A 20,772-nucleotide genomic window follows, 5' to 3' on the forward strand; every position below is an offset into this window, starting at 1 on the left:
TGGACAGGCTCTCAAGATGACTCTTGTCAGAGAATGGCGTGCTACTGACAGGAAGCGTGGGTGAGTTATTCTCTTCAGACTAAAGCAGAAATCCGAGGCAGGAGAAATGAACCCTGCTAGGAACTTCAGTTAGGGGATTTTATTTTTCAGATGGGATCTCATGTAACTCAGGCTGGCCTCGAACTTGCTATGTAGCTAAGCGCCCTTCTGTCTCTACCTTCCAGCATGCTGGGACTAAGCCATGGCCGACAGGATGACCCAGGCAACCCTGTTTCTGTAATGACTGGTGTTTCACAGACTGGGAGACTCAGGAGCCCTCAGACTTCCAATAGGTCATTTAAGATACTGTGGGGAGCGTGATGAGAGCCTCCAACACAGTGCAAATCCACTTAGATCTTCTCTGGGCATTGTGTGGAAGGGTCCCATGTATGACTCCATGGGAAGACACTCTGAATGGAGAGCTTAACCAGGATGTGTGTATCTGCCTCAGAGAGGGCCTAAAACACTGAGAAAGAAGTGGGAGAGAGATGGGCAATCAGGACAGCTCTAACAAAAGCAGCCTGTGTGTGATTAGCCAATGGAAACTGCTATAGCTGCAATGGAAATTACTAGAGAAACATGTTTTTCTCCTCCCAGAGAAAGAGCCCAACTTATTCTGGGGCATGGTGTTTGAGGAAGATTCCATATACACTAGATATAATAACACAGACAAGGCTACACACGCTGTCTTCTTCATGCAGATAGCAGAGTATCGAGTTCTCCAGAGGGAGAACTTCATCCCTGCCGTGTTCTCTGCTTCTACAAAACAAATGCCAGGAGATGGCAGAATCACATCTCTATGAGCCTCACAAGAGAAATGCCACCTTAGAGAGCCATCATCCAATGACCCCCATCTGTCAGATGCTCAGTGGGCCTGAACACAGCCTATGGTTGGACGCATGTTTGGTAGAAGTCTCAAAAGAAACCAGCTGGCATATTAGTCCCATCTCATCCGTGAGGAAACAGAACAGTGTTTGGAGATAAACTCATCAGTGGGAGGCAGAGCTGGGGCTCCATAATGTGTCCCCAGCCGCTCGGGATCCTTCAATCATTGAATTTTTTGTAGTAGCTTTATTTTGTTTTATTTTATGCTTACCCATGTCTTCTCATTGCTCTAAAAGAAGATATTATCTTTGAAATAAAGCACCAGTAAGACTCCCCCATAAAATGAAACCCCAAGGCGTCGAATAAGTTACGCTGTAACAGGAAAAGATCCGTAAAGGACTGAGAGAGTCCCTACCGAGAAAGCCTGTGGGTAAACTAGGAGTGTTAATCAAGGCAGAATTCCATACTAGGGTTTATATGTGTGTGTGCGCGCTCGATGGGGTGCATGTTTGTGGGGGTGCATGTTTGTGGGGGTGCATGTTTGAGTACGGTCCACGCACGTGTGTTTATGTAAAAGTTACATAAACCTTTGGTGTCGCTTCTCAGTTCTATCCATTTAATTTTTGGTGGTAGAGTCTTTTGTTGGTCTGGAACTCTCCAAATAAATAATTTGGCCGGCCTGGGCATCCTCCTGTCCCCACCACCCCAGCACTGAGATGACAGACACATGCCACCATAACCAACTTCTGGACTTGGGTTCTGTGAGGAAACTCATGTTTGCCCAGTGAACATGTCACGGACTGAGCTACCTATCTCCCAGTCCACTGAGTTCACTGCATCCTTACGAGCATCCGTCAGAACTGGAGACATCCTGCACTTACAGGAGGCTCCTCCATCCCATAAATCACATGAGTTACAGAATTATGTTCAATGTGATTTGGTACCTGGTACCAAATTTGTAAAGAAAGGGACTCTTGGGTCAAAATAGCAGAGGTTATTTAAAGCAACTGGAATGGGAGGTGGAACATAAAAAGATCATTCTAGAAATGAATCACCCATAGCATAGAGTGGCTTCCACTCCTCTTCAAATAGGACTCATGTCACTACCGACAGTTCCAGCTGCACAGCTGTGTGGACAATGGCGCGACCCTAAAGCAGGTGGCAGACAGCCCCAGGACCAGTCCTTACCTGGAATGTTGTGTATAGTGATGGCCAGGATAAGCAGAGCGATCCTCCTCCAGCTGCTCATCCCAGGCTGCCCGGAGTTCCCTTGCACAGCCCCTGAGGGGGCAGTGCCCTCTGGGAGGCCAGTGACTGCCACCTTCTTCCTCTGGTATACCTCGCCATTCTCACTCTTGTCTGTGCAAAAAGAACAGAGAGAGAGGGGTTGTAAAAACGTGCACTCTGCAGCCTGGGCAGGCAGCAGCAAGAGGACACCTCCAAGCCAGGGACGATTCTACATCTAGACTGCCACAGTCTGAGTATCCCCTCTTGCTGGCTCAAGCACCCCCTGGGACAGTCATTCAGCAAGGACTCAGGAACTAGACACTGTTCCCAGAGTCTAGGCTCTGAGAAGGATGCAGGTGCCACATAAGGAGAGGGAGGCTGAGGGTTGATAAGGAGCATAGATTGTGAAATCAGGCCATCATTTTTTACTTCATGACCCTGCTACACACCTGCTAACCAGGGGTTCTCACTGCTCTGTATTGTAGCTTCCTGACTGAAAACACTGCAGCAATAAAACAATTTCTGTAGGTGAAGGGTTGTAGGGAGTGAGAGAAGTCCTGGGTGAATGGGTGTTGTTGACATAGGTGCTGGTCATGCCAAGTACCAACACTTCAGCCCCATGGGAGTCCAGCCGTATATAATAACCCTGCCTCCTTGTCCAGCCATATATAATAGCCCTGCCTCCTTGTCCAGCCGTATATAATAACACTGCCTCCTTGTTCAGCTGTATATGATGACTTCCACTCTGTTCAACTCTACAATAAATGTGCTAAGTTTCTGCATCAGAGAGTCCACCCTACCCCATCCCAGCTTTTCTACGTCGTTGTCTGTATGTCTGTCATTTCTTCATTCTGCCAACACTCCAATGAGAGCAATCCCTGGAACCAAGCAAGGACATGGCAGAGGGTTTGTGACGATGCAACAAGAGAATGCACGGGAGTGCTTGAAATAGTCTAAGTCCTGAATATAGGGATTGGTGTTGTTGGCAATATGTTCCCTTTCTCCCAGAACCCTCCAGAATTATGTATGTGGCCCTACTCCTGGTCACCCTGAGACTCAAGGGGAACAACTCAGATGTCAGGATCAGCCAATCAGAGTCCCTCTCCTAGGATGCAGGGTGACTTGCAGGTGTGGGCGATTGACTTAAGAGCAGCTGTAGCAGATGGACAGAAGGAAGCAATTTCAGTAAGCATATAGCTAGAGACAGACAACGAGACAGAAATACACAGTGGGCCAGGACCCGAAGAACACTCAGGGACTGAATTTCATATAGCTAGAGACAGACAACGAGACAGAAATACACCGTGGTCCAGGACCCGAAGAACACTCAGGGACTGAATTTCATATACTAAGCATCTGAAAAGTCCCCACTTTGATTATCAGTATGACGTCTCAGAACCCAAATTCCAGCCTTAGGAGGCTGAGGCAAGAGAATCTCAGGTGCAAGATCAGGCTAGGATACATAAAAGACTCTGTCTCAAAAAAAAAAAAAATATTCCCTGGTTTACACTAGAGAGTCGCTGTTTCTTAGACTGTTGCTTTACTGGTGTTTCTTGGATGCCTGGAGATCCTTGACGGTGGGAATGTGGAAGCTTCACACTCTGGGATGATGGACAGATATGACACTATGTAGTCCATGCCCTTGACTGAGGGTGACAGGGACCCTCAACAGTCCTCCTTCCCATCTCCACTCAAAGAACTGCCTTCTAAAAGTGGGGAATTCCTACTATGAAGGGAAGGCAGAACTTCCTCAGATCCAGTTTAGGTACACCAGGGAGCTGGTGATATAGTTCAGCAACTAAAAGCCCTTGCCAATCAAACCCAACAACCTGAATCTGATGTTTAAAACCCACAGTGGAAGGAGAATACTGACCCCTGGGAGCTGTTCTCTGACCTCCATGCTGTGGCCTATGTGCCCTGCTCCACGGAGATCACATACTAAAAATATATAAATAACATTTAAAAGAGAAACAAAGCATACCTCTGTGGTCTCCTGGCTCTCGTGTGTAATACTTGATCTAATGCCTTAGTGTGTGTGTGTGTGCGCGTGCGTGCGTGTGTCTGTGTGTGTGACACATGCACATGTTACTGACCCTTGGTCACAGCTTTACTGTCAGACATATTAGGCAGGCTTCCTGGATGAAGGCATGTTTCTGGGTACCTGAAGCAGAAGTGGACTCATACATCTTAAGGTGATAACATCTAGATGACTTGGACTGCGGAGCCTGACCAGGGGTCCCCAGAATTCCCAGCCCCCAGTCTAGAGGCATAATGGGACACTTGAGGGCTGTCCAGGAGTCTAGCTCCTGCTTCCCTGCTTCCTCTTCCCAGATACCAAGGCTGTGATTCTCTTCCCTGCACATCCAAAGACGACACCTGGAAGGCACAAACCTGGAGCCAGGAGCTGAGTAAACTGTTACCTAGACACAGCTGCCTCTGTAACACGACAAGCTCTGAAGTCCTCTCCGGGGTGGCGGCGAGCCATCTTTATCAGAAGCCACTTTCAAAAGCACAACGGAAGCCACAATCCACTCTGCAGCCAAGCATGCACAGATGGTCTGGAGGCCTGACTGTGTCCTCAAGGATTCAAGACACATCTAGGGAGGTGAATTTGGAGCTAGCCTCCTCTTTCACAGCCCATGGGCCCGGCCACAGGAGGACACAGATGGTTTGCACTCCCTGAGAGGGTGACTGGTTGAATCAAATGGACCCAGTGATGGAATCTCAGGCCCCCAGTGAATACGGCAATGCTAATTAACAGATCATCAGCCATGAGAGAGAGAGCGAACAAAATCCCCAGATCTCACTGGAGATGAGTTCATTAGGATAACACAACAGGCAGAGTCTTACCTACTGAGTGCACACAGCTTCAGAAGAAAAGTCTTTGTTTCTAAGCCCTGTTACAAAACACAGTAACAGGAATGCAGAGTGGCTATGTACTGTGTGCATACGGACAGCACCGGCAGGCAAACCACAAGTATGAAAGAAGAGGCCTGGGGAGACAGCAGCTCATTCAACACTGCAATCACTTTGTACGTATGAGGACCTGAGTTCAGATCCCCAGAAGCCTTGTAAAAATCTAGCAAGAGGCTGGCAGTATGAATGAATGCCAAGTTTGATTCCTAGGACCGACATGGTAGAAGGAGAGAACCAAGTTCTGTAAGTCACTCTCGGATCTCCAAATACACACCATAGCATGTATGTGTGCTTGTGTGCATGCGTGTGCACACACACCACACACATTAAATTATATAAATAAATGTTATCGAAGAAACGCAAGCCCAGCAGATACCTGTAATCCCAGTAAGAGCATGATGGGACACAGAGAAAAACAGGCTCCAAGACTCTCACCGGAGTTCCAGAACAAAGAGAAAACCTGTCTCAAAAATGTGGGAGGCACCTAAAGAAAGACCAAACCCCACAGTTGTCCTCTGACCACTACACATGCGTTATACACATTTAAGCATGCACATACATGTGTGTATGAGGGTTTTACCTGCATGTATATATGTGTACCATGTGCAGACACTGCCTGCAAAAGATAGAAGAGGGCACTGTTTCCCTGGAAGCCAGAATTACAGATGGTTCTGCATCATCATGTGGGCAATTAGAACTGAACCCAGGTCTTCTGCAAAAGCAGTAAGAGCACTTTAATTGCTGATCCATCTTCCCTGCCCTCAGAACCGAACTCTTAGAGAGCCCTGTTACAATGTGTGGAGGCTGAAAAATGCAGGTCCATTTCCACCTGTCAGTCAGAGTGTCTGGAGACTGACAGGCATAATTGTGCCTCCTAATTTAGGTGGTGGTTGCCTGGCTCTTTTGAAGTTAATATTGCTTGATGCCATCCTGATGGGTGGTCAGGTTATGCAAATGTACTTCTGCTCCTTTCTTTTCTAATGATGATGTCACCTAGGGAAGGGTGCTTCTCAGTGTCTGTGACCTAGAACACCTTAGCTACCTAGACGACAGAATGCTAATGATCTGACTTCTCAGAGTTGATTGTGTGAGTTACCCTTTCTATCATGCTAATAAAGTCTTTTGTTACCTTCTCCCCCATTTATGTTGGGTATAAAAGCTGTGGAAAAATAAACACGGGCAAATTTTCAGGATTTCAGTAATCACTTGGAATGCCCTTTCCAATACTTTCTGTTTTCTGTCTTATCATTTTTATGTGCCTTCATATTCTTTACTTATATCTCTTCAATTCCCACGTCTCTACCCTGGCAAGAGGTATCTTTGTTGAGGCAGGTACTTGACAACAATGCATATTTATGACAGTTTCTAATTAAGCTGATTCTGAGAACAATAAGGAAGGGGAAATATTAGTGGATCTTTTTCTTCCATGCTCTGTGTGTGTGTTTATACACATAAAAAAATTAAAGGTGAGTGGGTAACATGTATCTGTAACCACAGTGCTGAGGGGGATCTCCATGGCTCACCAACAAGTCAGCCTGGCTGAATCAGTAAGCTCCAGATGTGGTGAGAAACCCTGTCTCAAAATCTAGGGTGGAGAGCAATTGAAGGACACCCACGTCAACACGTGGCCTCCGCATACACATATGCACCTACAAATGTGGACACTATATACATCATATATAATTATACTAAAGAGCATGCGTCAGAAAAGATATCTTCATACCCCCAGCACAGTTTCTTTCATCTGTATTTGCCCAGCCCCTTGTCCAGCTCCTGAATGTGGATTCTGTATTCTTGTGTATCTGGAGTCAGGGCTGTGTCACTGCAAGGAGAAAGGATGAAAGGACCACATGTCTGCCACAGGAAATTGTTTGTTCCTCTATTGTTGAGATAAAACACTGTGACCAAGGCAACTTGTTAAAAAAGCATTTAATTGGGCTTACAGTTCCAGAAGGTAAGGGTTCATGTTGATAGAGTGAAGGTATGGTGACAGGAACAGCAGAGAGCTCACATCTTAAACCTCAAGCAAGAAGCAGAGAACACACTTGGAATGGCACAAATCTGAAAATGAACAAAGCCTGGCCCCAGTGACACACCTCCTCCAACGAGGTCACACCTCCTAATCCTTCCCAAATAGTTCTACCAGCTGACAACAAAGCATCAAATGAGATGAACCTGTGGGGCCATTCTCATTCAAACCACCACTCTCGGTTATTAGCTTCAGTCGGCTGGTGCTACCGCTGTTCCTGGTTTCCTTGCTATAAAATGTATGCATTTGATCATATCTACGTAGTGAGACTGTCCCAACAACTGAATCATGGGACCATGTGGTCTAGTGCTTGGTTCACAGAATGCACAGCAGACTCCATGGCCTGGTTTTATATTCTGCTGTTGTGCTTGAGAGTATGGGAACATTTTCTCTGTGATTCTTTGTTAAAAGGTCCTAGGGCTTTTTGCTTAGTTGTGAGCCAATTATTTGCCAAATTATTTCCTTTAAATTCAAGCTACTACTTCTGCTTTTTAGAGTGCTAAAAGTTGTAGCAGCCATCTCTTGCCACAGGGGGTCACATTTTTCTGTTCCTTCCCTTCCCTTCCAGAATGGGCACCCATCCTGGGAAAAGGCCCTTTCTGTGTGACATGATGCACCACACATTCAACTTCATAGACCACATGCATCAATGGAGCCTGTTACAGGGCCTGGTCAGTCCCAGGAAAGAGAGCAGTGCCTGGAGAAGGTATCTTATTCAAGCTAGGGAGAACCTTCACACAGACCTGAAAGTCTCTTGCATGCTTGGTTCTAACTAACTGCTGGCCAGCAACTGGTTTCGTAAATCTGAACCACAGAAAAGATTATCCTCTGAGCATTTTACACATTCAAAGACAAGTGTATATTCATATACATTTAAAAATGAATAGGAAAGGGGCTGAGAGCTGGTGTGGCAATGGCAGCACTTGCTGCTCTTCCAGAAGACCATGGTTTGGTTCCCAGCACCCAGGTCAGATAGCTCACAATTGATATGGGACAGAAAGAAAAAAGATCATTACTTTTCTTTTTTTTTTTTAAATTTATTTATTTATTAAAGATTTCTGTCTCTTCCCCGCCACCGCCTCCCATTTCCCTCCCCCTCCCCCAATTAAGTCTCCCCCCCAGCCCGAAAAGCAATCAGGGTTCCCTGTCCTGTGGGAAGTCCAAGGAACCCCCACCTCCATCCAGGTCTAGTAAGTTGAGCATCCAAACTGCCTAGGCTCAGAGACAGAGACCTAAATTGGAGCACAGGACTGAAATCTCAAGGTCCAAATCAGGAGCAGAAAGAGAGAGAGCACGAGCATGGAACTCAGGACCAGGAGGGGTGCACCCACACACTGAGACAATGGGGATGTTCTATTGGGAACTCACCAAGGCCAGCTGGCCTGGGTCTGGAAAAGCCTGGGATAAAACCGGACTCTCTGAACATAGCGGACAATGAGGACTACTGAGAACTCAAGAACAATGGCAATGGGTTTCTGAAGATCATTACTTTTCTCATACCTATTTTGTCTATCTCATATCTTTTGTTGAATATGTCTATATGAATAATGCTTGAGTTTTCCACAATAAACAATAAATTTTCCTGCAGTAATCTTTGAAGTTTCCAGGAAGAAAATGGAGCCCCACAACAATGACTCCAGCTGGTTGACATAATGTCATGATGCTAATAGCCCTACTTTAAGACCAGTTTTGGGTACCAGCTGCTCAAGGTGGTTCCAACTTGGTTAGCTGAAATTGTTCACCTTCTTACAATGTTCTGGCCAAAATTTCAAATAGGAACCTCAGGAAAACCCTATCAACCATTCAGAGACTAATTACAATTATCTTAAGTTTATTAAGTTTCAGTAATCTTAAAATTTTTACAGGTCCCCATAAGATTATCAGAGCCCCCTATCAGCAGGAAGTAGCCTGTAAAACTACACCCACATTCCCCAAAAATGGATTACAGATATTTTTCTTTGCTTAGAGTATTGGTTACAAGTTGTTATAAATAATGGTCAGGAAGAAGGCTAAACAAAGGAGATTAGATTCAGGATTTTAGTTTTTTAAAAAAGGGGGGGGTGCTGTGGGACAATGGTCTTGTACCCTATAAAGATTTGTCACTTGTATTGGTTTAATAAAATGTTGCTTGGCCAGTAGCCAGGCAGGAAGTAGAGGTGGGGTGACCAGAATAGGAAAATTCTGGGAAGAGGAAAGAGACAGTCTGCAGTCGTCACACAGACACAGAGGAAGCAAGATGAGAATGCCTCGCTGATGAAAGGTACCAAGCCACGTGGCTAAAACAGACTAGAATTATGGGTTACTGTAAGATATAAGAGTTAATAAGAAGCCTAAGCTAATATGCCAACCAGTTTATAATTAATGTAAGCCTCTGTGTTTCTTTGTGACTGAATGGCTGTGGGACCAGGCAAGACAGAAACCTCTGTCAACACACAATTACATGTAACTTAAACTTCAGAGGACACACACACCCTTCTGGCCACTATGGACAACTGCATTCATGGGTGCATACACATACATCTAGACATACACACATAAATAAAAGAATAAAAATAGACAAAGAAGAAAGTATTCCCTTCATTCACCCCTTCTGCTCTCTTTCTCACTGCTTCTTCAAACTGATTTTGCCCTTAAATTTGTAGAAGAGGTGAAGGCTTCAATAAGACAGGGTCAAAAACAGAAGTAACTTCTTGCCTTTAATATTCTGAGCAACTGAGTCCAGAAGGTTTAAGAGAGAAAAAGGATTTCCACAGGGGTGATTTTTGACTTGGTAGTAATTTTGCTGAATTACCTTTGGGACACATTCGCTATGTGAGTTGTGGCCCAACTGTCAGGAACTGACAGGTGGGTCAGCTGCACAGCGACAATAAACTTGGCCTATCGTTTGTCAAGAGAACAGTAAAAAGAGGGAAGGGCACTCCGGACATCTCCGCCCAGCAATTCCTCTTACTTCATGGAATCTCTGCACCAATGGTATCCTTGAATCTCACAGAGCCCTTTGAACTGACAACAGAGAGATACAAATGTAAGGTTCTGGCGTAAAAACCAATGTCAGAGCATTGAATCAATGTCATGGAAGCCTCATCAATTAAATGCAAGTTATGGGTGGAAGAGACCACAACAGGACTGGGCTCTATCCGCCTTGACACAGGGTCATAGGCCTCACTCAAAACATCCTCATCTATGGTCTTGTTTCTGATCATGAAATTATAAATACATGCAGAAGGAACCGTGGGAAACTGACCAAGTACACAGAATACGATGCAAGCCACCACGATCTCAGGGACTAAAAAGTAACAACGGAGGTTGGTGCACTTCCTTCTGCACCCCTGATGTGGTTGCCCTGGGCTGAAATATCATATTACACGATGGTAGACTGCTCTTTGTTCCCACGAAACATAACAGAAGCACTTCCTTTTAAGGTTAAATACCCTTTCAGGCATTGCCAAGCAATACAAATTAGTCCAGACTTTCTCATACCTCTGGGCACTAAGGCTGCTTCTGCATTGTTTCCTTATTAAATATCACTGCAAACACTAACCTATGCAACTGGTCAGAAATTTGGGAGGATCAGGAAGATGGCACCATTGACACCACCATAAGCAGCATTTTGTCGATCTCATTGGTCAAATCTCCGTCCACACTGGGTAGTTCTCAAAAGTGCGTCCATTTATGGGATAGAGGATGTGGCATTTCCCCTAATTTGTATCTCTTTGACCATCGTTTCCCGCATTTCATTCCTCTTCTGTGAGACGCCCTCAGCCCAAATGAGGCCTCTTTAAGTAATTACCATGTGATTGGCTAATTCCTCACAGGCAGGTAATTTTCTGTGATCCACTTATATCTGTCAATGACTGATGAGGTCTGCCTGGTAGCAGCGGGCGTCAGTATTATAGCCGACAGCTGCACCCACAATGCCGAAGGGAGACATCCAGCACACTGTCTCCACTGGTTTGGAGCTCCAATGTGGAGATGCATACTTAACATGTGTATGTTTATATGTGAGTGTGTGTGTGTACATGCATACATGTGTATGTGTGAGCATGTGTGTTGGTGCCTGTGGACAGCAGAGGTTGGTGTTGGTTGTCTTAATCAATTTCCAACATTTTTATTTATTTTGGGGCCTCTCTGTCTGAGCTTCACCATTCTGGTTAGATGGCTGGCCACTGCATTCCTGAGATTTTCCTGTTTCTGTTTCCTCAGCCCTGAGTTCTGGGGTTCTAGGTATACACTACAGCATTTGACTTTTCTGAGAACCAAAACTCAGGTCCTCATGCTTGAACAGCTACGCCCCCCCCCCCCATTCCCACCGGCTCCTGCCCTCAGGCCAGCACACTGCACCCTATCTGACACAAGGAACTGTACCCAGTCAAGAACCCAGGTCCTATGAGGAGCAAGGGTGGGAAACTAATCACATTTTGCGTGGAGCAGGCAGACACTTGCCTCTGTCTGGAGCCTGTTAAGGATGTTCTTCCTGTGCCTTCCAGAGCTCCAGGCCGGAAAAGATTCCACTGGGGACCAAGGAAACTTCATGGGAAGAGAACCGGAGTATTTGTCATGTTCCATTACTGACCTCTAGGCAGAGAGACATCTGGGCCCCACCCTGAAGCTTACGAAACACAACCCAAAGTTTATTTTCAACCTTCTTAGCTATTAAAGGGTCTTGCCATTATCACTCCAACAAGCACAGGCCACATGATGATCTGAGGTCAGAAACTGCATGTGTTGGGCGGTTCAGTCAATTTCCTGGGCATCTCGGGCAGCACATGTTTTGACAGGCACCAAAAGCCGCCCCAGCTGTACCTTGAACACTTATGAATAAGCAAATGGGTCTGTGTAATTGGCAGAAATTAAATGTACAGCTGCAGAAGAGGCCGGCTCACTAATATCGAAAGATTTCTCATCCATTAAGCAAACCACCCACTAAAATGTACCTCATTCCTGGGATCCAGGTAAAATCATTTCTACTCTCAGGCAATAGAACCAAAATATCCACTAATATTAAAAGCCCATCTATCAGATCAGCTGCTCTACGTTAGAGGGACAAGCAGCCATTTCACGGACCTGGATTCACTCCTGGCTTAGTTAATTATGATCTCAGAAATAAATCCTGGCTCTGCTGCTCTGTGGACCACCCTCAACCAGGCCGCCCAGTGCAAAAGCCCCTGCATGCAAAGCAGACCATCACAGACTCCAGAGGGACCTTCATCAGCAAGACATCTGCATCCAAAAAGTCCCTGCAGGACTGGGGAGAGGCTCAGTTAGTCAAGTGCCTGCCACACATCCATGAGTTCAAATCCCCAGCATGTAAGTAAAAAGTCAGGCATGGTGCATGCTTGTGCTGGTTGGTTGGCTGGTTGATTTTTTATTTTGTTTGTTTTGTTCTCAACTTGACACAAGCTACAATCATCTGGGAAGAGGGAACCTCAACTAACAAAATGGCTAGACTTGAAAAACTGACATTTTAGACAAGCCGTTGAACAGTTTCTAGATCCCCAACTATGGTCCAGTCCATACGTGGAATGCTGTCCTCTGGGCAGGAAATGCTATTAGCACTATGTATGTATGTATGTATGTATGTATGTATGTGGCACACTTTTCTGTGGCTGTGATAAAACACCACAACCAGGACCACTTCTAAAAGAAGGAGCTTATCTGGAGCTTACAGGTCGAGAGGGTGAGAGTTTATAATGGCGGCAGCGGCACCAGGCAGACATAGCAGCTGGAGCCAGTAGCTGAGAGCTGGGAACTCACAAGCGGAAGCTGAGAGCATATACTTGAAGTGGCACAGGTCTTTTGAAACTGCAATGCTTGCCCTCAATGACATAGGTCCTCCAGCAAGGCAATACCACCTAATCCTCCCCCAAACAGCACCCCCAACTGGGGACCAAGTAATTATATGTCTGAGACTTATGGGGGACATCTCAATCAAACCACCACACATCTTAATCAAATTTGCTGTGACTACCCATAAGAGATGCTTAGGCAGGTACAAGGCCCTCTGGAAGCTCAGAAATCAGCGTTGCTAATGCTCCCTCACAGGAGAAGAGGCGGCAGGGTCAACAGACCCTCCCTTAAGATTCCAGTCACTCCCCTATGCCCCACTCCTAGATTAATGAATTCCATCCCAGTCATCAAGTTCTGACTTAGCACCATCGTCCCCTGGGTCTGTCTGGAGTGTGTGGACATTTCTTCCTATTGCCCCACTCTTAGAGCCCATCGAGCGCTGGGCAGGCCTATGCGGGCCCCTTCCCTGCATCCAGCCACCATGAATATACAAGAGATTCTTTCTCAGTGCACACGGGAGGGGTAGAGGAGAGGAACTTTGCTGTGGGACAATGGTCTGTACCCTGTCACTTGTATTTTAAATAAACACTGATTGGCCAGTAGCCAGGCAGGGTGACCAGGCAGCAAATACAGGCAGGGCAATGAGAATTCTGGGAAGAGGGAAGTTGCAATCTGCATTCGTCATCCAGACAGAGAGGAAGCTAGACACAGAGCAAGCAAGATGTGACTGCCTCGCTGAAAAAGGTACCAAGCCACATGGCTAACACAGACAAGAATTATGGGCTAATATAAGTTATAAAAGTTAATAAGAAGCCTGAAATGCTAGGCCAATCAGTTAATAATTGATGTAGACCGCTGTATGATTTCTTTGGGACTTAATGGCTGTGGAAACCAGGCAGGACAGAAACTTCAGTCAACAGAACTTGAGATTAGAAGGCAGGGGTCCCAGCACCCACATGGGGCAGCTCACAAGTACCTGTAACACCAGCTCCCCTCTGACTTCTGTGGTTTCCTGCACACACATGGAAACACACATTTTTTTTTTCAAAAAGAGATTTTTGTTTTGTTTTGTGTTTTTTAAGACTGGGAGGTAAAACGAGGTTCCTTGGCAGGAACCATCATTTCCTTACCTCAGCTAAAAGCCCTTTCGGAGAGCATTTTGCTCTCACAGCACATGGGAAATGTAAAAGAAAATACAGCCATGGCAGACAGATTGAGAAAAATACACTTCCCAAAATGAGGAGGCATGCCTTCACCAGCCCTGGGTCTATCTATCAAACCCCCCCCTCCATTTTTCCCTCCCATATCTCTCCTGTAAGTCCGCCATCTCATGACAATGGCAGTTCCTCCAACCAGGAGTTAACCCCATCCTGGGGCCTACAGTTAAAATGAAACTAGGGAAACTTGGGGAGGAAAGGGTTTGGTTCAGCTTATTTCCAGGTAACAGTTCACCACAGGGAGGCGGAGGCCATGGAGGGTGCTGCTTACGGGCTTGCTCCCCCATGGCTTGCTCAGTCTGCTTTCTTATAGAAGCCAGGATCACCAGCCCAAGGATGGCACCACCCAGCATTGGCTGTGGCTTTCCCTATCAATCACCAAATAAGAAAATACCCCACAGCCAGATCTTACAGAAGTATTTTCTCAGTTGAGGCTCCCTCCTTTCAGTTAACTCCAGCTTATGTCAAGTTGACATAAAACTATACAGCACAACAGGGATGCCTCCTTGACATCCTCAGTCTCTCCCAGCACTCTCTCCCAACACTCATTCCCCCGAAACTTTCTCCAGACCTTCCTCCCCTTCTTAAAGACAAAAACAAACAAACAAACAAATGTATCCTGGGGCTTGGGTTTCTCCAGCCAAATCTACCTCCAGGCTGATGCAGGTGTCCCCGGAAGAAGGTTGGGACCGCGAAAGGTCTCAGTTGCTTCTGGCTAGGAAGGAGCCTATGCAGGTGGACCCCAGAATGCCTTCTGGCATGGCATGAACATGCCTGTTCCAGACACCACCAGCCTCTGACCCTGCTGTCAAAACGATCACTCAGTCTCCTGAGAGAACCCCATGGTATCCCCAGGCCAACACTAACCGAGCTCTCTAGTCTATGAGACTCTCTGAGAGCCTGAGGGAAAGCCTGCTCTAACTACTCACAGAACCACTGGGTCCAGTCAGTGAGAAGCAAGTGCGTTTGCTGGATGACAGGCTGTCTCCTCGTGCCCTAAAATAATATACATTATTTCCGTTAAAGTTCATTAAAATAATGTTTCTTTTTTAAATTATGAGGTTTCACTCTATTGTTCAGTGTAGTGTTAAGGAGCGGCGGGGCTGCGTCCCCAGCACTCCGGCCGCCTGCTAGCTTATGCCCTGAAATAATTACACGGAAACTGTATTCTTTTAAACACTGCTTGGCCCATTTCTATCTAGCCTCTTCTAGGCTAATTCTCACATATTAATTTAGCCCATTTCTAATCATCTGTGTGTAGCACCCCAAGGTGCACTTACCGGGAAGATTCTAGCCTATGTCCATCCTGGGTCAGAGCTTCATCGCATGTGCCTGGAAGAGAGCTGCATGGCGTCTCTCTCTGAGGCGTCTTACCTCACTTCCTCTTCCTCCCAGCATTCTGTTCTGTTTACTCCACCCACCTATGTTCTAAGCTATGAGCCCAAGCAGTTTATTACTTAACCAATGAAATCAACAGATTGATATATGACACTCCCACATCACCTACCCTTTTTCTGTTTAAACAAAAAAAAAAGGCTTTAACTTTAACATAGCAAAATTACATATAACAAAACAGTTATCAAGCAAGAATTACAGTTACAATATTTATATCTATTTTATCTTTTATCATAACTTAGGAAAACAATAACTACCTATCCATTCTTCAACTCCATCAAAGACTCCAGAAGGATATAATATTACCTAAGTAAACAAGGAATAAGAAAACTCTAGAAATGACAGAGACATCTCGCTGCCTGGACAGTCACCCAAAGTTTCTCTGTACCGTTGGGGCATCCATCTTCGGCCTCCAGGCCCATAGTATCCAGAGACATTTCCATGAAGCAGGACATTTCAAAGTCAGTTCAGTCACTATCTGTTGTGTCCTGCAGAATGTCTCACAGACTCATGAATCAGGAACCCTGAAAGATCATCTCACCTTTAGGCAAGTTCAGTAGTCCTCTCTTCGTGGGTTCTTTGTGTCCAGTTTATGCAATAGTCCAGGCAAGAACAGTTTCTTGCCCAAATGGCTATCAAACTCCATAAGAATCCTCTTCGATGCCCATCTTCTTCTTGATGTAGATTGGTGCTGCCAGGAGCAGAGTGTCTCATTGTCATGAAAAGTCCTAAGTTATTAAAATATTTTAAATGCCATATTCTGCAGTCTTTGAAAGATATGAAGAATGTCTATCTAACTGAAATACATTTCTATATATCTTGAAAATCTAACTAACATGACTACAAGCTTTACTATTATTGATGATTATCCATTAACAACCTATATTTTCTAATTATACATTATATTTTTAAAATGAACTACACAATCACAATACCTTAATCAAGAGCAGAAATACATATACATATAGCAAAATTGACCTTAAAATCCACACCAATGAAGATTATTCATACCTATATCATTTCCCCCTTTAAATGTAAAAGAACATTTATAAACAATATTTTGGGAACATGGGCTCAGTTTTTTTCTCTCCAAACTGCTTCCTGCTGAATGGGGGCGCTGTTAATCAGATCATTTAGGGTGTAACCTGTGTGCCAGGTTTATCTCAGCTGGCGGTTGAGTGAAGTAATTTTTTTGAGGGTGTTCACAGGAACTTTTCGGGAGATCGTGGTCTATCATACCAAATTGGGATAGATGCAATCCATAGGGTCTGGTCCTCTGTGAAAACAAAATAAGAAACTCCTTTCCAAAGCATCATGTCCTTAGATCCAAATTTCAAAGTCAAGGGGTCGTCTTGCCTCAGTGGCCCAAGCAGTAGCAGTACAAACATGCTGCAGCGCACCTGGCTACAACGTCATTGGATAATATTATCCATCCCTAAACTACAGAGAGTTCAGAAAACACTGATAACCACCAAGAAAATCTAAAAGCCACTTACCACCCAGTGGTGACTTTCTTTTTAAACACTGGAACAAGTTTTAAAATTTGTATACTAGGGCTAGAGAAAGCTTCCGTTGGTAAAGTGCTCGTCCCTAGGGCTTGTAGATCTGCCAGTGAATCTACTCTGCAAGTTCTTGGCTCATAAAAAGATGTTTTCTCAAAAGAGAAAGTTGACAGAGCCTGAAGGATCATACCTGAAGTTAACCTCTGACCTCCACATGAGTGCACACACACACACCCACACCTATGTACACACACCCCTGCACACACAAGCACATGAATGAACACACACCTGCACACACGTATTTTTATACTAGATCTGTGTAAGCCCATAGGAACACACATACCATTTATTCTGCTGGGCTTTGCGAGGTGGCTTTCTACAGAATGAAGCATGACCCATAAATGTGCTCTCACATCAGTGGTTCCCAACTGAATCTCCTTTAGCATCAAGTGGTCGGGAAGCAGTATGAGGACTTTCAAGCAGTCAAACCCCAAACCGAAACTAGGTGTCTAATTTCCTCTTCTCTTAGAAAAGACGTGTGTGAGCGCTCATTGTCCTGATTATTTCAGAATCAGGCACAAACAGCTACCTTCCAGCCCCCTTCCGGGTTGTTGCTTAGAACAATATAATCTTGCTAGACAGGAATTAGAAATGGCCACTTACAAACTGGCCAAATGTTGTTTGGACTCAAAAGGGCCAATACATCATGTTCTGAGACATCCGTGGCATAAATCTTACCCTGAGAAGTGCTTTGGGAGCCTTTCTTTCTCAGGCATGGCTTGATGGGCATATTAAAGAGAATACGTGTGTGGATGAGCAAGTGAGTGCTTATGTGTGTGCATGAGTGTGTGTGTGTGCGCGCGCGCGTGTGTGTGTGTGCACATGCACTAGTACGAGGCCAGGCTTCTCTCTGCAGCTTGGTTTGTCATTACACTCACCAGTTTTCAAGTCCACACTTACCAGCTATGTCTCAAGGTCTGTCACCTTCCACACTCACAGACATACCAAGAGAGAATGACAAGAATTGGTTCTGCACAGGATATTGCAGAACTTATATGGCACACTTCGAGCACTTGAATATTTGTTATAAGGAGCACAAAAGCCAGTGTGTGTGTTGCGGGGATATTTCCTGAGAAAGCATCCGCACACCCACACGGAGCACTCTGCTCCTGCTTTCGGGGACATTTTGATCTTCTTTAAGGTTAAGGATGTAGTTGTACAATGTCCTATTTTTTGCTAGAACAACATTCATATACACAAAGATTGACTTCATGGGCACTCAAAGGTCAGCCGACTTTTTGACTCAAGGGTCATTCTGGCTTTGTTGCAACTGTTCAACTGCCTGTTGTAGCACAAAGACATGCACAGATAATGTGTGGGTTGTGTGTCTGTGTTTCAATAAATCTTTATTTGCAAAACCAGGCTCTGATTAGACCTATGGCTGACTCCTGATACGGACTTTAAAAGATCTCATTATATTTCTTTATTTTTTGGTCATTAGTTAAATTACTCTAACTCCTTCCAGATCATTGAGCAAGAGAATTGCCTAGGCCCCCAAAGAGTCAGCAATGTAGGTTTAATGGAAAGCACTTTCCTGGAGGGGAGCAAAGGGCATCACGGCAGATGGGTGTCCTGTGCTCTTCAGGTAGAGCAGCAGCCAAGACTGGCAGAAGCTGCCAGGCTATGAGGTGAGCCCCATTAAGATGCTTGTGAATACCCCAGGGTTGTGTGAGTTCACAGCTAATCAGCAAGGGCTCAGAGAGGCAATTAGCATAGCACCCAGATGCACATAATTTACACATCATGAAGCTAAATGTTTGTGTCTAGAAAAGTCTGTTTTCCTAATCAGCTAAACAACTCTCTCTGCAATATATTCATGCTATTGATGTAATCAGAGACTATCTCAGACCACGCAGAGGTGAACACCACCCAAGATGCTAGGGAAGAGAGAAACACAGTAAGAATGATGGCAGTCTCCCCTCCCGTAAGGACAGCACACCTGTGTGTTCTCCATGAAAAGAGAATAGAGGCAAATTGTCCTTTCAGAACCTTGAGGGCAGAGACTCAGCAGGAGAAGCCCACTGGAGCTGAGAGGTACTGGGGGAGGGGGGAGCTCTTGGCTCCTCTTCCAGACTGCTCCCTAGTTTATAGTTTTGTCCCTGACCTAATTCTTCTGATCTTTGGGGTGTGTGTGTGTGGGGGGGGGTCCCTGTTTCCTTTGACTAGAATGGAAGAGCTTCTGGAAAGTCCTCTCTCATCTTTAAGGTCTCTCTCTCTCTCTGTCTCTCTCTCTCTCTCTCTGTCTCTCTCTCTCTCTCTCTCTCACACACACACACATATAATATGGAAAGTAATATATATCTGCAAACATAAACTTAGATACATTCCCTCTTTCCTTTCCTCTCACACTCATGGAAAGAGAGAGATGGACAGACAGACAGACAGATGGGTATATGTGTGTGCCCACATGCTGATTACGACTTGGCACAATTCCCTGGTGTGGCAATTCTTCCAAACCTCTCCTGGGGGCTGTCATCAAAGCAAGGAACGGTGGGTCAGACGGGCAGGGCACAGGCAGAGCCAGCTGACACTGCCTGCATGGCCAGTGGCCTCCAGTCCTCCCAGCAGACACCAATCAAGAAGCCCAGTGAAGCCGCAGGAGGCTCCTCACACTCTTCTCTCTCAACTTTGATTTCTCACCTTTCCTCTTTTCCCCCAGGTAAGTGTTGAAGGAAGCAGGGGGGGAAAAGTGCCTCCAGGGCCTGAAAACGAAGTCCATCTTCCCTAGCTGGCTTTTAAACTTTTATTTTGCAAATAATAACTGTTCATCTCAAAAGAGTTCGATGTGCCTTCACTGTCAAGCAGCTGTTGTTACTTGGCTCCCTCCCCACATTGGTAATGGAGCCCCACCAACTTCTAGCCCAAGGTCTCTGGGGACATCAACTGTGCCGCCTGGGTCTCAGTTTCCCCACTTGCTATTTGGGGATAATATGACTCGTGCAATAGGGCTGCGGGAAGCAGTTCAGAGTAGGACACCCCACTCCTCGCCTAACAAGCTGGGAACAAAGCCTGGTTCTCTGCTTTTATAATGAACCTGGATTGAATTTATAAAAATATAATAAGAAAGATGAACAGTGCCCCAGCACACCTAATCTATTCACAACTGAAATCTACCTGTGGTGAAGGAGAAAAAAAAATTGGATCAGGATTGAATTTGGTACAGAATTGTCAAGTACCATTAAATCCCAAATCTCCATGTTAGCAGAGAACCTTGGTTTGCCTGTAATGCAAACATGCCTTAAAATTCTGCAGTCGTGCTGACATTTTCAACTTTCAGGAAGGATTACCTGCAGCTAAAGATAATAGAGACTTTCCATCAATAAAATTAGGAGGAGCAGGATGCCCTTGAAGGTGCTCTGAATTACTCTGGAATACAAAGTAACATTCCTTTATCTTTCCTTCCTTTTGCTATCTGAAATAATAGATTTGTTCTTCTAATTAAGTTTACTCTGGGTAGCACTGATACAAGCTTGCACTTCCTAAAAACATGCTCTGGCTAGGCAGATGAGCAGAAAGTAGCTTAATTGCGTCCCTAAAGCATGCTGCGTGGCTGCTTATGATCCTACTGTGGGTAGATAGATAGGTAAATAGATAGGTAGGTAGATAGATAAAAATAATATATAGATGAGTGGATGGGTGGACAAATAGTAGTGGTGCCAGGGTTACAGGTGTGTGACTGTATCTAGATTTTCACATAGGTTCTTGAGATTTGAGCTCAGGTACTCAAATAGCAACACTATCCTTACTCAGTCATCTCTGCAGTCCCAATTATGTC

The 20,772-nt window shown here is 45.2% G+C and overlaps 1 protein-coding gene across 8 annotated transcripts in view; it reads right to left on the reverse strand.

The window, feature by feature from the left end:
• The window catches only part of Slc39a11 (solute carrier family 39 member 11), a 441,076-nt gene that overhangs the window by 141,390 nt on the left and 278,914 nt on the right, over positions 1-20,772 (reverse strand). For all 8 annotated transcript variants that reach the window (XM_075989998.1, XM_075989999.1, XM_075990001.1 and 5 more), the window contains one exon: positions 2,053-2,223. In XM_075989998.1, coding sequence (XP_075846113.1) covers positions 2,053-2,223 — 171 coding nt within the window. The remainder of the gene's footprint in view (positions 1-2,052; positions 2,224-20,772) is intronic.

The sequence above is a fragment of the Microtus pennsylvanicus genome, chromosome 11, assembly GCF_037038515.1.
Source record: "Microtus pennsylvanicus isolate mMicPen1 chromosome 11, mMicPen1.hap1, whole genome shotgun sequence".
Lineage (NCBI taxonomy): Eukaryota > Metazoa > Chordata > Mammalia > Rodentia > Cricetidae > Microtus > Microtus pennsylvanicus.